Source organism: Natator depressus, chromosome 5 (genome assembly GCF_965152275.1).
Source record: "Natator depressus isolate rNatDep1 chromosome 5, rNatDep2.hap1, whole genome shotgun sequence".
NCBI lineage: Eukaryota > Metazoa > Chordata > Testudines > Cheloniidae > Natator > Natator depressus.
In genome coordinates, this window is record NC_134238.1 from 834,101 (window position 1) to 846,406 (window position 12,306).

Below are 12,306 nucleotides of genomic sequence, written 5' to 3' on the forward strand. Positions count from 1 at the left end.
GGCACGTGGTGCAGGCGGGCGTCTTCCTCTCCAGGGAGCTGTGGGTGCAGGGACTGCAGTGGTTCCAGAGGAGGCTTTGCCCCCACACCTCAACGGCAGGACAGAGCCTCACCCATTTCACCAAAAGGCAAAGGGGCCGGCGGGGAGGTGCAGTGACTTTGCAAGCAGGGTGTGTGCGTGCGAAGGGCCCGGGCCTCCGCAGCACTCGCTGGCCCTGTGTCACTGCCCTGCACTGGGGCTGCTGGCCTGCGGCAGGGGGAGGCCCAGGGTGCAGTTCCTAGGTGATGCAGGGAGAGATGGAGGCTGCCACAGTGCTGTGCGAATTCGATCCTTTCTACGGGGAGATATTAGAAAAGCAGCTCTCCACCACCTCAGCAGCCAGAAATCGGCCTGCCTGCTCCCTGCAGGGCTATGTGCCTGGAGGGAGCCCGGCTCGGCTGCCCAGCCCAGCCCCCAGGAAGGCATCGCGGACTCCTCCTTGCTCTGCTTGGTGCCCACAGAGCATTGAGGGTATTGCAGTGGCTGGGCTCACAGATCCGGGCACTCAGACAAGCATCCCCTGCTTCCCAGGCCTTCCTCAGAGGTGTTTTGGCTGGGGTTTGAAAAAGGGAGCAAGGGGCTCGTCCAGTGCCCCCAGCGCGCCCCCCCCGCCCCGTCTCTGCCGGGACCTCCCTTCGTGTGTGTGGAGCATGCACTGGGGCGCGGGGGGGAGCCCTGGTTTGGTTCAGGAAGCTGAAGGCAAGGCAGTGCTAGGTTGTAAATATTCACTTAGTGATTCCAGGAGTGGGCGGCGAGTGGTTTCCCTGGCAGGCGGCTGCAGCGGCGTCTCACGGGACGTGGGGCAGGGACGGAGCATGCAAGAGACGTGGCGGTTCACGCTGGGCCGGGTGGAGGCGGCATGTCCCCGCCTCTACCGGCTCAGCCGCGTCTCTAGCACCTTGCTGATCGTTGGCTCCGGGGTGCCGGCCGAGCCCCACTCGTGCTCCAGGCTGTTCACGCAAGGCAGGCGGGGGTTGGCTTTCTGCACCACCGAAATCTGGCAGGTCTGCGAGTCGTAGTGGGCCATGCACCAGTCTGGAAAATCGATGGGGTGCTGGGTGCTGGACAGGAGAGAAGGGAGAGGGGTGCTTTGTCTGCAGCCATCCTGCAGGAAGCGGGGAAGCTGCCTGGAAAGCCCAGACCCTACGGGGCATCGGGAGGGATCACAGGCCGGGCCAAGTGGCTCCTTAGGGCATTCCACTGACTCACCTGTAAGGTAAACGGGAAACGCTTCCCTCCCCCAGGCCTGGCCACGGCCTAGCCCAGCTCCTGCGCCTCCCGGCTACCCCACAGGACAGCCTCTCTCCGGATCTCCTGTGCCAGTGATACTTCTCCCGGACCCCTCCCCAGCCCCCTCCATGAACTGCCCCAGCCCTGAGCACATTCAGCCCCACGATGCCCCGGTCTTACCTCCCCCGGCCTCCTCTGACTCTGCCTCCCAGCGCAGGTGGGGTGCAGCTGTCTGCTTTGGGGTGCAGCTACGGCAGCACAAGGGAGATGCCATTTCCATTCCCTGTAGGCCCCAGCCCCACACAGGTCCCAACACGGCGCTGCAGCCCCTTGCGCAGGCGGGGTGCAGGGTGCCGACGCTCCGGCTTGCACCGCAGTGTGGCCTGTTTGCTTGTCGCATGCGCAGGCTGGCGCTTGCTCCGCATGCACGGCCCCCGCCGCCAGGGGCTGATCCCTGACGTAACCACAGCAGCCACCCTCCCCGGCACGTCCCCACTTACATCTCGCAGCAGCCCACGCCGACGGGATGGAGGCAGGTGCAGAGCAGGCAGGTGGTGCTGAGCCAGGACTCACCCAGGGTGAACTGCTTCCCCTCATAGTGACAGGCAGCTGCAAGGAAGCCGGCCCCAATGAGCGCACATGACCCTGCCCACCCAGAGCATGACCCAGGGCCCCCCAGCTGCTCTGCAGTGTGAGAACAGGCTGGAGACCCCCAGGCCTGCTGCCTTCTCTCTGCCATGAGAAAGGAAGGGCTGGGAGCATGACCCCAGGGCCCCATTGCCTGCCCCTGATGTGAGAAAGGGGGTGGGGGAGCGACCCCAGGTCCCCCAGCCTGCTCCGCAATATGGGAAAGGAGCTGGGAGCGTGACCCCACGCCCCCCCACCTGCCCCCGATGTGAGAAAGGGGCTGGGGGAGCGATCCCAGGGCCACTCCACCAGCCCTGTGCCGCTGAAGATAACCAGTAACTCCCGCCCCACACTCATGCCTGGGCTCCGGCACCAGGCCGAGAAGCCCCGGCAGCTGTGGCCGGGGCCAGAGAGCAGACACGTTTCCACCTGCTTGCGTTCTTGGCAAGTCTCTGTGCCACTTCCTCCTGTGCTGTGAGACGCAGTGAGGCCTGGGCCTGATGCAGACACGCGTCACTCCTGCCCACCAGCGGCTGTGCCCGTCGGCACGGCCCCAGCACTCCTGCTCGCCTGCAGGGACTGTGACCTCCGCTTTCCCTTCGCTACCTCGGCCGCGTGCCTTGCCCACGGCCTGGCTCTTGGCAGCAGCTAGGCCGTGGCCCAGCAGGCCGGCTCTTAGCCAGAGCCCAGGGGAGCTATGCTTTTCACTCATCACTGGCCCGTAATCACACTCCCAAGGCTCAGCCCAATTTGTTTATTGCTTTGCAGCCCAGGAGCCCGGAGCTCCCACTGCCCTGAGAACCCCAAGGAAAAGCTGAAGGCCTCTCCCAGCACCTGCACATCCCAGCTGTAATCTCCGCGGCTGCCTTACCTTGCGCCTGGAAATAACATTTCGCCTGGGATCCCTGGAGCTGGAGGAGGAAAGAGACCAGCAGGCAGATCCTGCCCCAGGCACAGGCAAGCTTCTGCCCCTTCCTGGCCATGGCGGCAGTTGTGCTTGGACCCTTCTTAATCCTGATGAAGTTCCCCTGCTCCTCTCTCTCCGTCTCTGTGCTTTGCTCCTTCTCTCTCCCTCTCCTGTCTTAACGTCTCCTCTCTGTCCCACCAGGAGACATTTATAAAGTTCAGCTTTATGACCCTGGCCACCAGCTGTGCCCCACTGGAAAAGTTGTAAAACTCATTTCCTGATGTGAAAGGCATGAAAACAAGAGGTAGGATCAAGATTTTTAACAAGCTGTGAAAAGCTGATTCATGCCCTCCAGAACCGGCTCCAGTTGGAAATCCTGGCGGGTGCAAGGATTGGCAGAGAGGTCATGGAGCAGGGACCCTCTCTGGGTCTCCATGTGCAGGGTCACTCAGAGACAAACCACCAGGGCTGGCAGTGACGGGGGTCAAGGGAAAGAGGCCTTTGTGGAAGCTTCCCCGGTTCTGTTGAGCTGTCTCTCATCCCGGAAAACCTCCACCAGTGAGATTTCAGGGGGTGTTTTGTCTCTGTGGTGACCAGAACCTTCAGCTCCTGCAAAGCACTAACTGGCACCTTGGGCTTTGTCTCCTGATATTAACCAAGACAGTCAAGCGTCCATCGTGTGCAAAAGCAAGGAAACTCACGCCCAGTCAAAAGATGAAGTTGCACACAAACCTGGCTACCATTCCCTGCAGAAAGCCGGGGACCAAAACTACCAAGCAACAAAGCAAACACACAGCCGTCACCAGACAACACACCGACAACCCCCACAAGACCCAATGTGACTACAGCTACCAACAACAACCGGGGCCATGAGTACAGTCACACCATGACTTCGGCCATCCACAGAGACAATGGGCTGAATTAATACCTGGTGCAAACCCAATGGATTTCTCTGGAGTTCCATCAGGGATGAGCCCCCATGAGTCGGAGTTCAGAGCTTATCTGAGCCTTCTCCCATCACCAACCATGGCCACAGCCTCCCTGCCAGGATGCCCTCGTCTCCCTGATGAGCAGAGTGCCTCAGAGCTGCTGCAGAGCAGAGAGCTTGCCTGCCCCTGCGGGTCCACACGCACGTGTCAGGGAGTTCACCCCTCTGGCACCCTTTGAGCAGCGGAGCACATTTGCACTCCTGGTTTTGTGGGTGCCCATCCCCGCACTGGTTGTCTCAAAGGGGCCGCAGGTGTGGGGGTGTGGCTGTCTGCTCTGCCCCTGCAGTGCGCAGTGGAAGGGAGTGTTCAGTCCCCTCCTGTCACTCCCCCGCTGGTGAGACACGCTGTGGCCAGGCCAGAGGCGGGTTCTGCCAAGTGACAGGAGCCGCAGTGCAGTTAACTTCAGTGTCCTTGGGGGAGGAAAGGCACCAGCGACTGACCGGGACCCTGAACTTCAGACGGGGAATCTCCATCAAATGGGGGGATTTATCAGATGAGGAAATGAAAACCCTCAAACTCCGCATGGAGGTTGCGGTAATAAATGTGCGAGATGCGCTACGGCGTGGACGTGTGAGCCGCCTGGTTAATGGCAGGTCCCGGGTTACTGGCGCCAAGCAGTAACCGCTCAGAGCCTGGAAACAGCCCGAGAGAGGCCAGGGGGCAGGAGCCAGGTGTACAGCAGGAAACAAGCAGGAAGGAATTGGGAGGTTAAGGTGAATTAGTAGAAAAAAGAACCAGAGACATAAGAACAAGAGATTCTTGGAGCAGATGAGAAGCAGGAAGCCTGTGAGCGAACCAGCTGATCTGCCAGATCAGCAGGGCATACAGAGAGCAACCATGGAAAATAAGGATATTGCTGAGAGGCGACACGATTTCTTTTCGTGTCTGTTGGGAAGATTCCTGTTCTGGACCTTCTCCTTTCTGGTAAGAAGGATGCGGTGTTTCCAGAGACCGAGGTGTCGGAAGTGGGGATACCGGAAGAAATTGATAAATCAAAGAGCAACAAGTCCCCCAGCCCAGATGGCACAGCCCTGAGTTCTGCAGGAAATTACACATGAAGTGGTTGATCTGCTAACACAAGTTTGCAACTGCTCCTTAGAATCAGCTACTGTGCCAGAGGGCTAGAGGGTAGTAGCCAGACTGGATCGGACTCAAGGTCCTCTCTCTCTCCCAGTGGCCTTTGCCAGCTGCTGCAAAGGGAGGTGCAAGAACCCCTCAGTAGGAGATGTGGGATATTTGTCCCTGCACTAGGGCTTATCCTAATTCCCAATAGTTAGGGGTTGTTTTAAACCCTGAAGTACGAGGTTTAATGTTCCGTATGGAATTCTTGTTAGAAATAACAATTATTATTCTGGATATTCTTCTCATCCACATAAAATATCCAGTCTCTTAGAATTGTGCTGGTTTTGGTCTCAGTGGTTTCCTGTACCAGTGAGTTCCACAGTTTAACCGTGCATTATGTGAAAAAGTATTTCCTTTTGTCAGTTTTGAATTTGCCTCCTTTCAGTTTCATTGAATGTCTCCTTGTTCTTGTGTTATGAGACCCGCAGCTTCTATTCTCTTGCCCTCCCTTCTCTAGAGCAGACAAGGTGTGGGAGGGGATATCTTATATTGGACCAACTTCCGTTGGGGAGAGAGACAAGCATTTGAGCTCACCCCGAGCTCTTCCTCAGATCTGTGTAGCTCCTAAGTGTGTCTCTCTCACCAACAGCCGCTGGCCCAATACAAGGTATTAGCACCCCACTGTGTCTCTCTGATCGCCTGGGACCCACATGGCTACAATAGCACTGCACACAACAAAGGAAGCTCTCTGGAGCGATCATTGTCTTATATTCTTTTATCATGGATCCTCCTATTCATCTTGTCTCTAAGGTAACAGTCCCACTCTTTTCCATTTCTCTTTACAGGAGAGTTTTTCCAAGCCCTTGAGCATTTTCCTTGTCCATCTCTGAACCCCGCTAGCTCTGTGCTGTCCTGTGGGAGGTGGGCTGGCTGCACGTTGTGCTCAGATGGGGCTACACCATTGACTCATCATTGCAAGGTCATGTTTTTCTTATTATTCTTCATCCCTTTCCTTATGCCTCCTGACGACGTGCTGGCTTTTGTAGCGGTTTTCATTGCGCTGTCTGCGATGACACCCACTTCCCTGGCTTGGGTTGACAGTGTATTTTGAAGGCTTGTTTAGTGTCCTCTTGTGGGGACCTTAGTCAAAGGCCTTTTGAAAGTCAACCTTTTCTCCTGGATCCAGTACTTTATTGACACAGAAATCTAAGAGATTAGTGACAAAGTATTTTCCTTTGCCAAATCCATGCTGCTCGGACCCTATCATGTCATGGTCTTCCAGTTGTTTTGTTAATCTATTTTAATGAGCATTTTGACCAGTTTACCCAGTTCAGAGGCAAGGCTTACTAGTCTGTAATTCCTTGGGTCACCCTTTGTAACAGGGTTGCCTGCCCCCTTAAAGGCTAGGGGGGCTGGAGCCAGCCAGCAATGTTCAGTTCTCAGACCCAGCTGGGAAGGAGTCAGGTGATCTCCATAACGGGCAGAGAGACTCGTCGGAGAGGTGCTGCAGGAGGGAGATTTGCTCCTGTGGCTGCCCCAGAGCAGAGCGAGGCACACAGTGAAAGGTCAGTGGGGTGTCAGGCCTTGCTGGGCTGGAAGCCCTGCCCATGGGAGAATGCAGGCTGGCAATCAGCCCTGGGAACTGAGGGGAAACTGAGGCAGCAGAAGAGAAAATGAAAGCAGCTACACAAAGTAATGGCAGATGTGAAACATAAGAACAGCCATACTGGGTCAGACCAATGGTCCATCTAGCCCATTGTCCTGTCTGCTGATAGTGGTCACTGCCAGATGAACAGAACAGGGGCAATCATCATGTGATCCATCCCCTGTCATCCACTCCCAGCTTCTGGCAGTCAGAGGCTTAGGTGTTGCATCCATGACCATCTTGACTAATAGCCATTGATGGAGCTATCCTCAACAGACTTAGCTAATTGGTTTTTTTTTAATCCATTTATAGTTTTGGCCTTCACAAAATTCTCTGGCAATGAGTTCCAGAAGTTGACTCTGCGTTGTGTGAAGAAATACTTCCTTCTGTTTGTTTTAAACCTGCTGCCTGTTAAATTCATTTGGTGACCCCAGTTCTTGTGTTATGAGAAGGAGTAAATAACGCTTCCCTGTTCACTTTCTCCACCCCAGTCATGATTTTATAGACCTCGATCATATCCCCCCTTAGTCGTCCCTTTTCCACGCTGAAAAGTCCCGGTCTTTTTAATCTCTCCTCATATGGAAGCCGTTCCCCACCCCTCATCATTTTGTTGCTCTTCTCTGCACCTTTTCCAGTTCCAATAGATTTTTGAGATGGGGTGACCACATCTGCACGCAGTATTCCAGGTGTGGGCATACATTGGATTTATCTAGTGGCATTATGATATTATTGTCTTATTATCTATCCCTTTCCTAATGGTTCAAAACATTCTGTTCGCTGTTTTGACTGTCGCTGCACATTGAGTGGATGTTTTCAGAGAACTATCCACAATGACTCCAAGATCTTCCTTGAGTGGGAACAGCTAATTTGGATCCCATGTGTTTGTACATATAGGTGGGATTATGATTTCCGATGTGCATTACTTTACATTTATCAACACTGAATTTCATCTGCCATTGTGTTGCCCAGTCACCCAGGTTTGAGAGATCCTTTTGTAGCTCTTCGCAGTCTGCCTGGGACTTCATTATCTTGAGTAGTTTTGTATCATCAGCAAATTTTGCCACCTCACTGTTTACCCCTTTCCCAGATCCTTTATGAATATGTTGAATAGGACTGGGCCCAGTACAGATCCCTGGGGGACACCACTGTTTCCCTGGGGGACACCTCTCTGCATTCTGAAAACTGACCATTTATTCCTTCCCTTTGTTCCGTGTCTTTTAACCAGTTACCAACCCAGGAGAGAATCTTCCCTCTTATCCCATGGCAGCTTCCTTTGCGTAAGAGCCTTTGGCGTGGGACCTTGTCACAGGCTGTCTGAAAGTCCAAGTACACTCTGCCACTGGCCCCCCTTGCCCACAAGCTTGTTGATCCCCCGCTCAGTGAATGCTAATAGAGTGGGGAGGCCTGATTTCCCTTTACAAACGCCATGTTGACTCTTCCCCAGCAAATCCCATTCACCTCGTAGCAGACGGGGCAGAGGTGCTAGAACTCTGGGTGCTGGGGAGCTGCTGCACCCCACGGTTTGAAGTGGTTTCCGTTATATAATGGCTCTACCACCCTGGGCTGGGGCTTGACTGGTGACCTTCCCTTTTGATTTTTATAGGATGAAGGGACAGGATGCAGCTGCCTGCCAGCTGGTGGCACAGCAGGATCACACCCAAGGTCCTCCTGCAGCATCAGCAACGGGAGCGGCTCCTGAGGAACCTCGAGCAGCAAGCCTGAGAGAGTTGTGCTGGGCCTCGGTTTGCCGCCCTCCATCCCGGTGATCAAATGCAGGAACCGCAGCCAGTGGGAGCTGCGGGACAGCGCCTGTGGCCAGTGGCAGCATGCAGAGCCCTGCAGCTGCCCCTTCACCGAGGAACTGGAGGGACATGCCGGCCGCTTCTGGGAGCCGTCTGAGGTAAGCGCCACCTGGAGCCCACGCCCCAACCCCCTCCCGCACCCCAACCCCCTGGCCCAGCCCGGAGCCCCCTGCCACACTCTTAACCCTTCTGCCGCAGCCCGGAGCTCCTTCCTGAACCCTGAACCCCTCATTTCTGGCCCCACCCCAGAGCCCTGACCCCCTCCCACACCCCAGCTCCCTGCCCCAGCCTGGTGAAAACGAGTGAGTGCGCGAGGGTGGGGAAGAGTGAGCGACGGATGGAGGGGGGGTGGAGTGAGCGGTGGGCGTGGCCTGAGAGAAGGGGCAGGGCAGGGGCAGGACCTTGGGGAAGGAGTGGGGCAGGGGAGTTTGGTTTTCTTGCTATTAGAAAGTTGGCTACCCTAAAGCCAGCAGCTTGTACCCCAACGGCCTTGTTTAAGTGTAGGTGCAGCTTTCCCCACCGTCCAGCCTTTTGGGACAGGAGCTGGTTTCAGAGAGCGGCATATTGTCATCAGCTCACCTGCTTCACACGCAGGCTCCTCAGAACCCCCAGGCCCGGGGACTCTGCTTGTTAACTGATCTGTCTGGTCCAGCCCCTCTGCTTCTGACCCCTCAGTCTCAGACGGGTCCTCGGCTTTACTACCAGGAGAAGCCGGGCTGTGGTAGGAACCTCCCCAGCATCCTCTGGGCTCCCTGACTTCGAGAAAGGGGCGAGCCAGGAGGCTGGGGATTTCAGAGCAACGAGCTTTAATCGGCCCCTGGCAGACTGGCCGAAGCAATAGATGGTTGTGACACGAATGGGACAAACTAGCCCAAGTTCTGCAAAGGAAAATCCTGCCTCAGGAGCCCCCAGGACTCCTCTGAGCATGTCAGGGCACAGTGGACAAAGGAGAACCCGCCAGTATAGGGTCCTTGGGCTTCCAAGCACCGACGGGGAAGCTGAGTAGTGCTGGGGTGAGAGGCAAAGTGCTGTCATGGCTAAGTCAGAACGCGAAGACGAGGCGTGAATCGCTGGTTTGAACACCGTGAAAGACTGACAGTGAGGCATCCCCAGGTTCTGTGCCAGGCCTCGCCTGGTGGAATAAATTAATGCCCTGGAACATGGGCTCACAGGGATGGGGCAGAATTCCCAGGTGACAACCTTATTTTGGTTAATAAAAGCAGAAAGGACAATGAGGAACTTCAGAGGGACCTAACCAAGGCAGGCGAACGGGCAGCAGGGTGGCCGGGGAATTCCATGTGTCAATGCTCAGAAACGTACGATAAAGAGAGTCACTTGACCTGCTCCTACAGCTCTCACGGTGCTGGTTTAACTCTTGACGCAGGACAAATTCCAGGGTATCACTTTGGGCACCTCAGTGAAATCTCTGCTCTGTGAGCAGCAGGGGCCTGGGCCAAAGACACAAACCAAATGGAGATGGGCTGTGTGACGGAGTGGGACTGTTCTTGATGTTTCCTCTGAGTATTGTGGGGGTGCCTCAGTTTCCCCTGTGCAGTTCTTAAGTGTCTAGGTGGTGGGGTAAGGGTGTATGATCACTGCAGAGCCCTAGAAGGCAGGTGTGTGCAGGGGTCTGGACACAGAGAATGGCCGACACCCTGTTTCCTGGCAACTGATGGCCTGGGCCCTTCCCCCCTACAAGGTGAGAGCTAAAGGGTTGGAGAACAAAGGAATCAGGTGCCCTCCTGGCCCGGGAAAGGGGAAAGCCCAGAGGAGGAGGGGCTGGAGGGAGTTTTCAGTTGGGGGCTGGCTGGGACATGGAGTGAAGGGCAGACGGGGTTGTCTGGCTCACTGCCCCCCAAAATGGACCCAGCTGAGGGGTCCTGTTCTCTGCACCGACAAGCTCTGTGTAAGACCATGTAAGCTCTGTGTAAGACCTGTCATCTAATAAACCTTCTGTTTTACTGGCTGGCTGAGAGTCCTGTCTGACTGCGAAGTTGGGGGGCAGGACCCTCTGGCTTCCCCAGGACCCCGCCTGAGCGGACTCGCCGTGGGAAGCGCAGGGAGGGGCAGAGGATGCTGAATGCTCCGAGGTCAGACCCAGGAAGGTGGTAGCCGGGTGAGCTGTGTGTCCTGCAGACAGGCTGCTCACAGAAAGGAGACTGCCCCAGAGTCCTGACTGGCTTCATGGGGAGCAGTTCCAGAGCATCGCCCGGGGACTCCATGACAGCTGGTGGCAGAGGTGGGATGTACTGCACCCCGTGGACGGCACTTCCTGCAGTAAGTGACTGGGGAGCGGTAAAACGAAGGGGGATTGACGGGGACCAGGCATGCTGAAGATTCAGAGAGAGACGGTTTCAGGGGGCAGTTAACCCTGGGAGTGTGTGACCAGAGAGAAGGACTTTTGCAGTAACAGGGTCCCCTGGGGGATTGCAGCGAGCGGTCCCAGGGGCGGAGGAGTCTGCAGCTCGACCCTGGCAAAGAAAAGGGCTGGCACACGAGGGGTTCTCCCTGGAAACCGTGGGGAGCTGAGAGCACACAGGCCTGTGAGTCCACAACAACTGGGGAAGAGCGGAGTGATGGCCTGTCACCATCTCCTTAAGAAGGACATTGTAACCCTGTGCAGAAAGAGAGCGTTGCGCATTGGAAAGTTCACCAAAGCACAGTTCATCGTGCAGCTGGAGGAGGATGACCGCTCTAAGGGACAGATTCCTGACCCCAAATGGGGCTATAGCAGGATCTGGGAGCAGCTGGAGTGGGAGTCAGGCATGCCTAAGACTCCTGTCCCCGACCAGACGGGGGTCTTCACGATCGGGGATCGGAGATGGATGGATTGGAGCTGAGTCCGAGAGAGCAAGAGGACTGTGAGAGACAGCGAGAGCCCGAGAAAGAGCTGCAGAAGCAGCAGTAGTGTGAACTGGCGGTGGGGGAGCGGAGAGGCCTAGGGGACCTCCCAGGGGCGAGTGGGGATAGACCCCGGGGGGCCAGTTCCGCAGGGAACCTCGAGACTCAATTGCTGCCCCGGTTAAGGAGGGGGGGATGTGGATGCCCACCTCACTGCCTTTGAGCAGGCTGCAGATTTGAACCAGGGGGACCCTGCGGAAAAGCCCCGGTGTCTAGCTCCCTTGCTGGGTCCCAAGGCCATAGACTCCGCCAGCCAGATGGGTGGGGAGGTGGACAGGCTCGCACTCTTGACCCCAACCTATATGTCTATGTGGAGTTCCCTGGGGCCAGGCCCCTCGGACCCCCAGTGGGAGCGGAAGGTGATGGTCAATGGGGAGACATTCCTGGGGTGGCGAGATCCTGGGACAGAGAACTGTTGTCAGGCCCTGGGTGGTGCAGCCTCAGAAGCTGAGGGGCTGTGTGAGCTGGGTGAGGGTCCCAGAGACGAAGCCCCTCGCCCTGCCTATGGCCCAGTTCCCTGTGCAGACCCAGGAGGGGTGGGGCTGGCTGGTCTCTGGGGTGCTCTGGGATATCGGCTGCGAGACCCTGTTGGGGGGTGACTGTGTCTCTTTGGGACAGGATCCAGGCCCTGCTCCGGTAACTGCCAAGGGTTTGAATTTGAATCCAGGGAACCAATCGGTGGAGAGGGAAATGGTCAGTGAAAATGCAGATGACCTGGCTGGCAGCAGGGAGGAGCGGCTAGGCTCAGGCTACCTGCCCCTGGGGTTGGGTGGGACAGAGAGATGCTCCCCGCCCCCCTTGCACACCAGAGAGGGGGCTCAGGCTGGCTCTGATGCTGTGAGGAAAGCAGCGAGCTCGCTGCCTGCCCCCACTGGGACAGCAAGGGCAGCGCTGAGCACAGTGGGAGCTGAGACCCCAGCTGAGTGGGGGGAGACACAGGCAGGGCAGGGGATCTGTTGGGAGTGGCAAGGTGCTTGGTAAGGAAAGTTTGGATGAGCCTAGGCAGCCTTGTGAGCTGATGGCTTTGTCTAGGCAGCAGGGTGGGAAGGCGAGGAGAGGGGAAGATGAGTGTCCCTCGACCTTACCTGTTAGCTGGGTGGAGAA

General features: G+C 56.7%; 1 protein-coding gene across 1 annotated transcript; it reads right to left on the minus strand.

Moving 5' to 3' along the window:
* Nucleotides 1-910: 910 nt before the first annotated feature.
* Nucleotides 911-2,939, minus strand: MSMP (microseminoprotein, prostate associated). The gene is made up of 3 exons (XM_074953853.1): nt 2,768-2,939; nt 1,770-1,878; nt 911-1,100 (listed from the first exon to the last, which is right to left on the minus strand). Exons 1-3 carry the CDS (start codon nt 2,877-2,879, stop codon nt 911-913), a joined length of 411 nt encoding a protein of 136 aa, XP_074809954.1. The 5' UTR covers nt 2,880-2,939.
* Nucleotides 2,940-12,306: the final 9,367 nt, after the last annotated feature.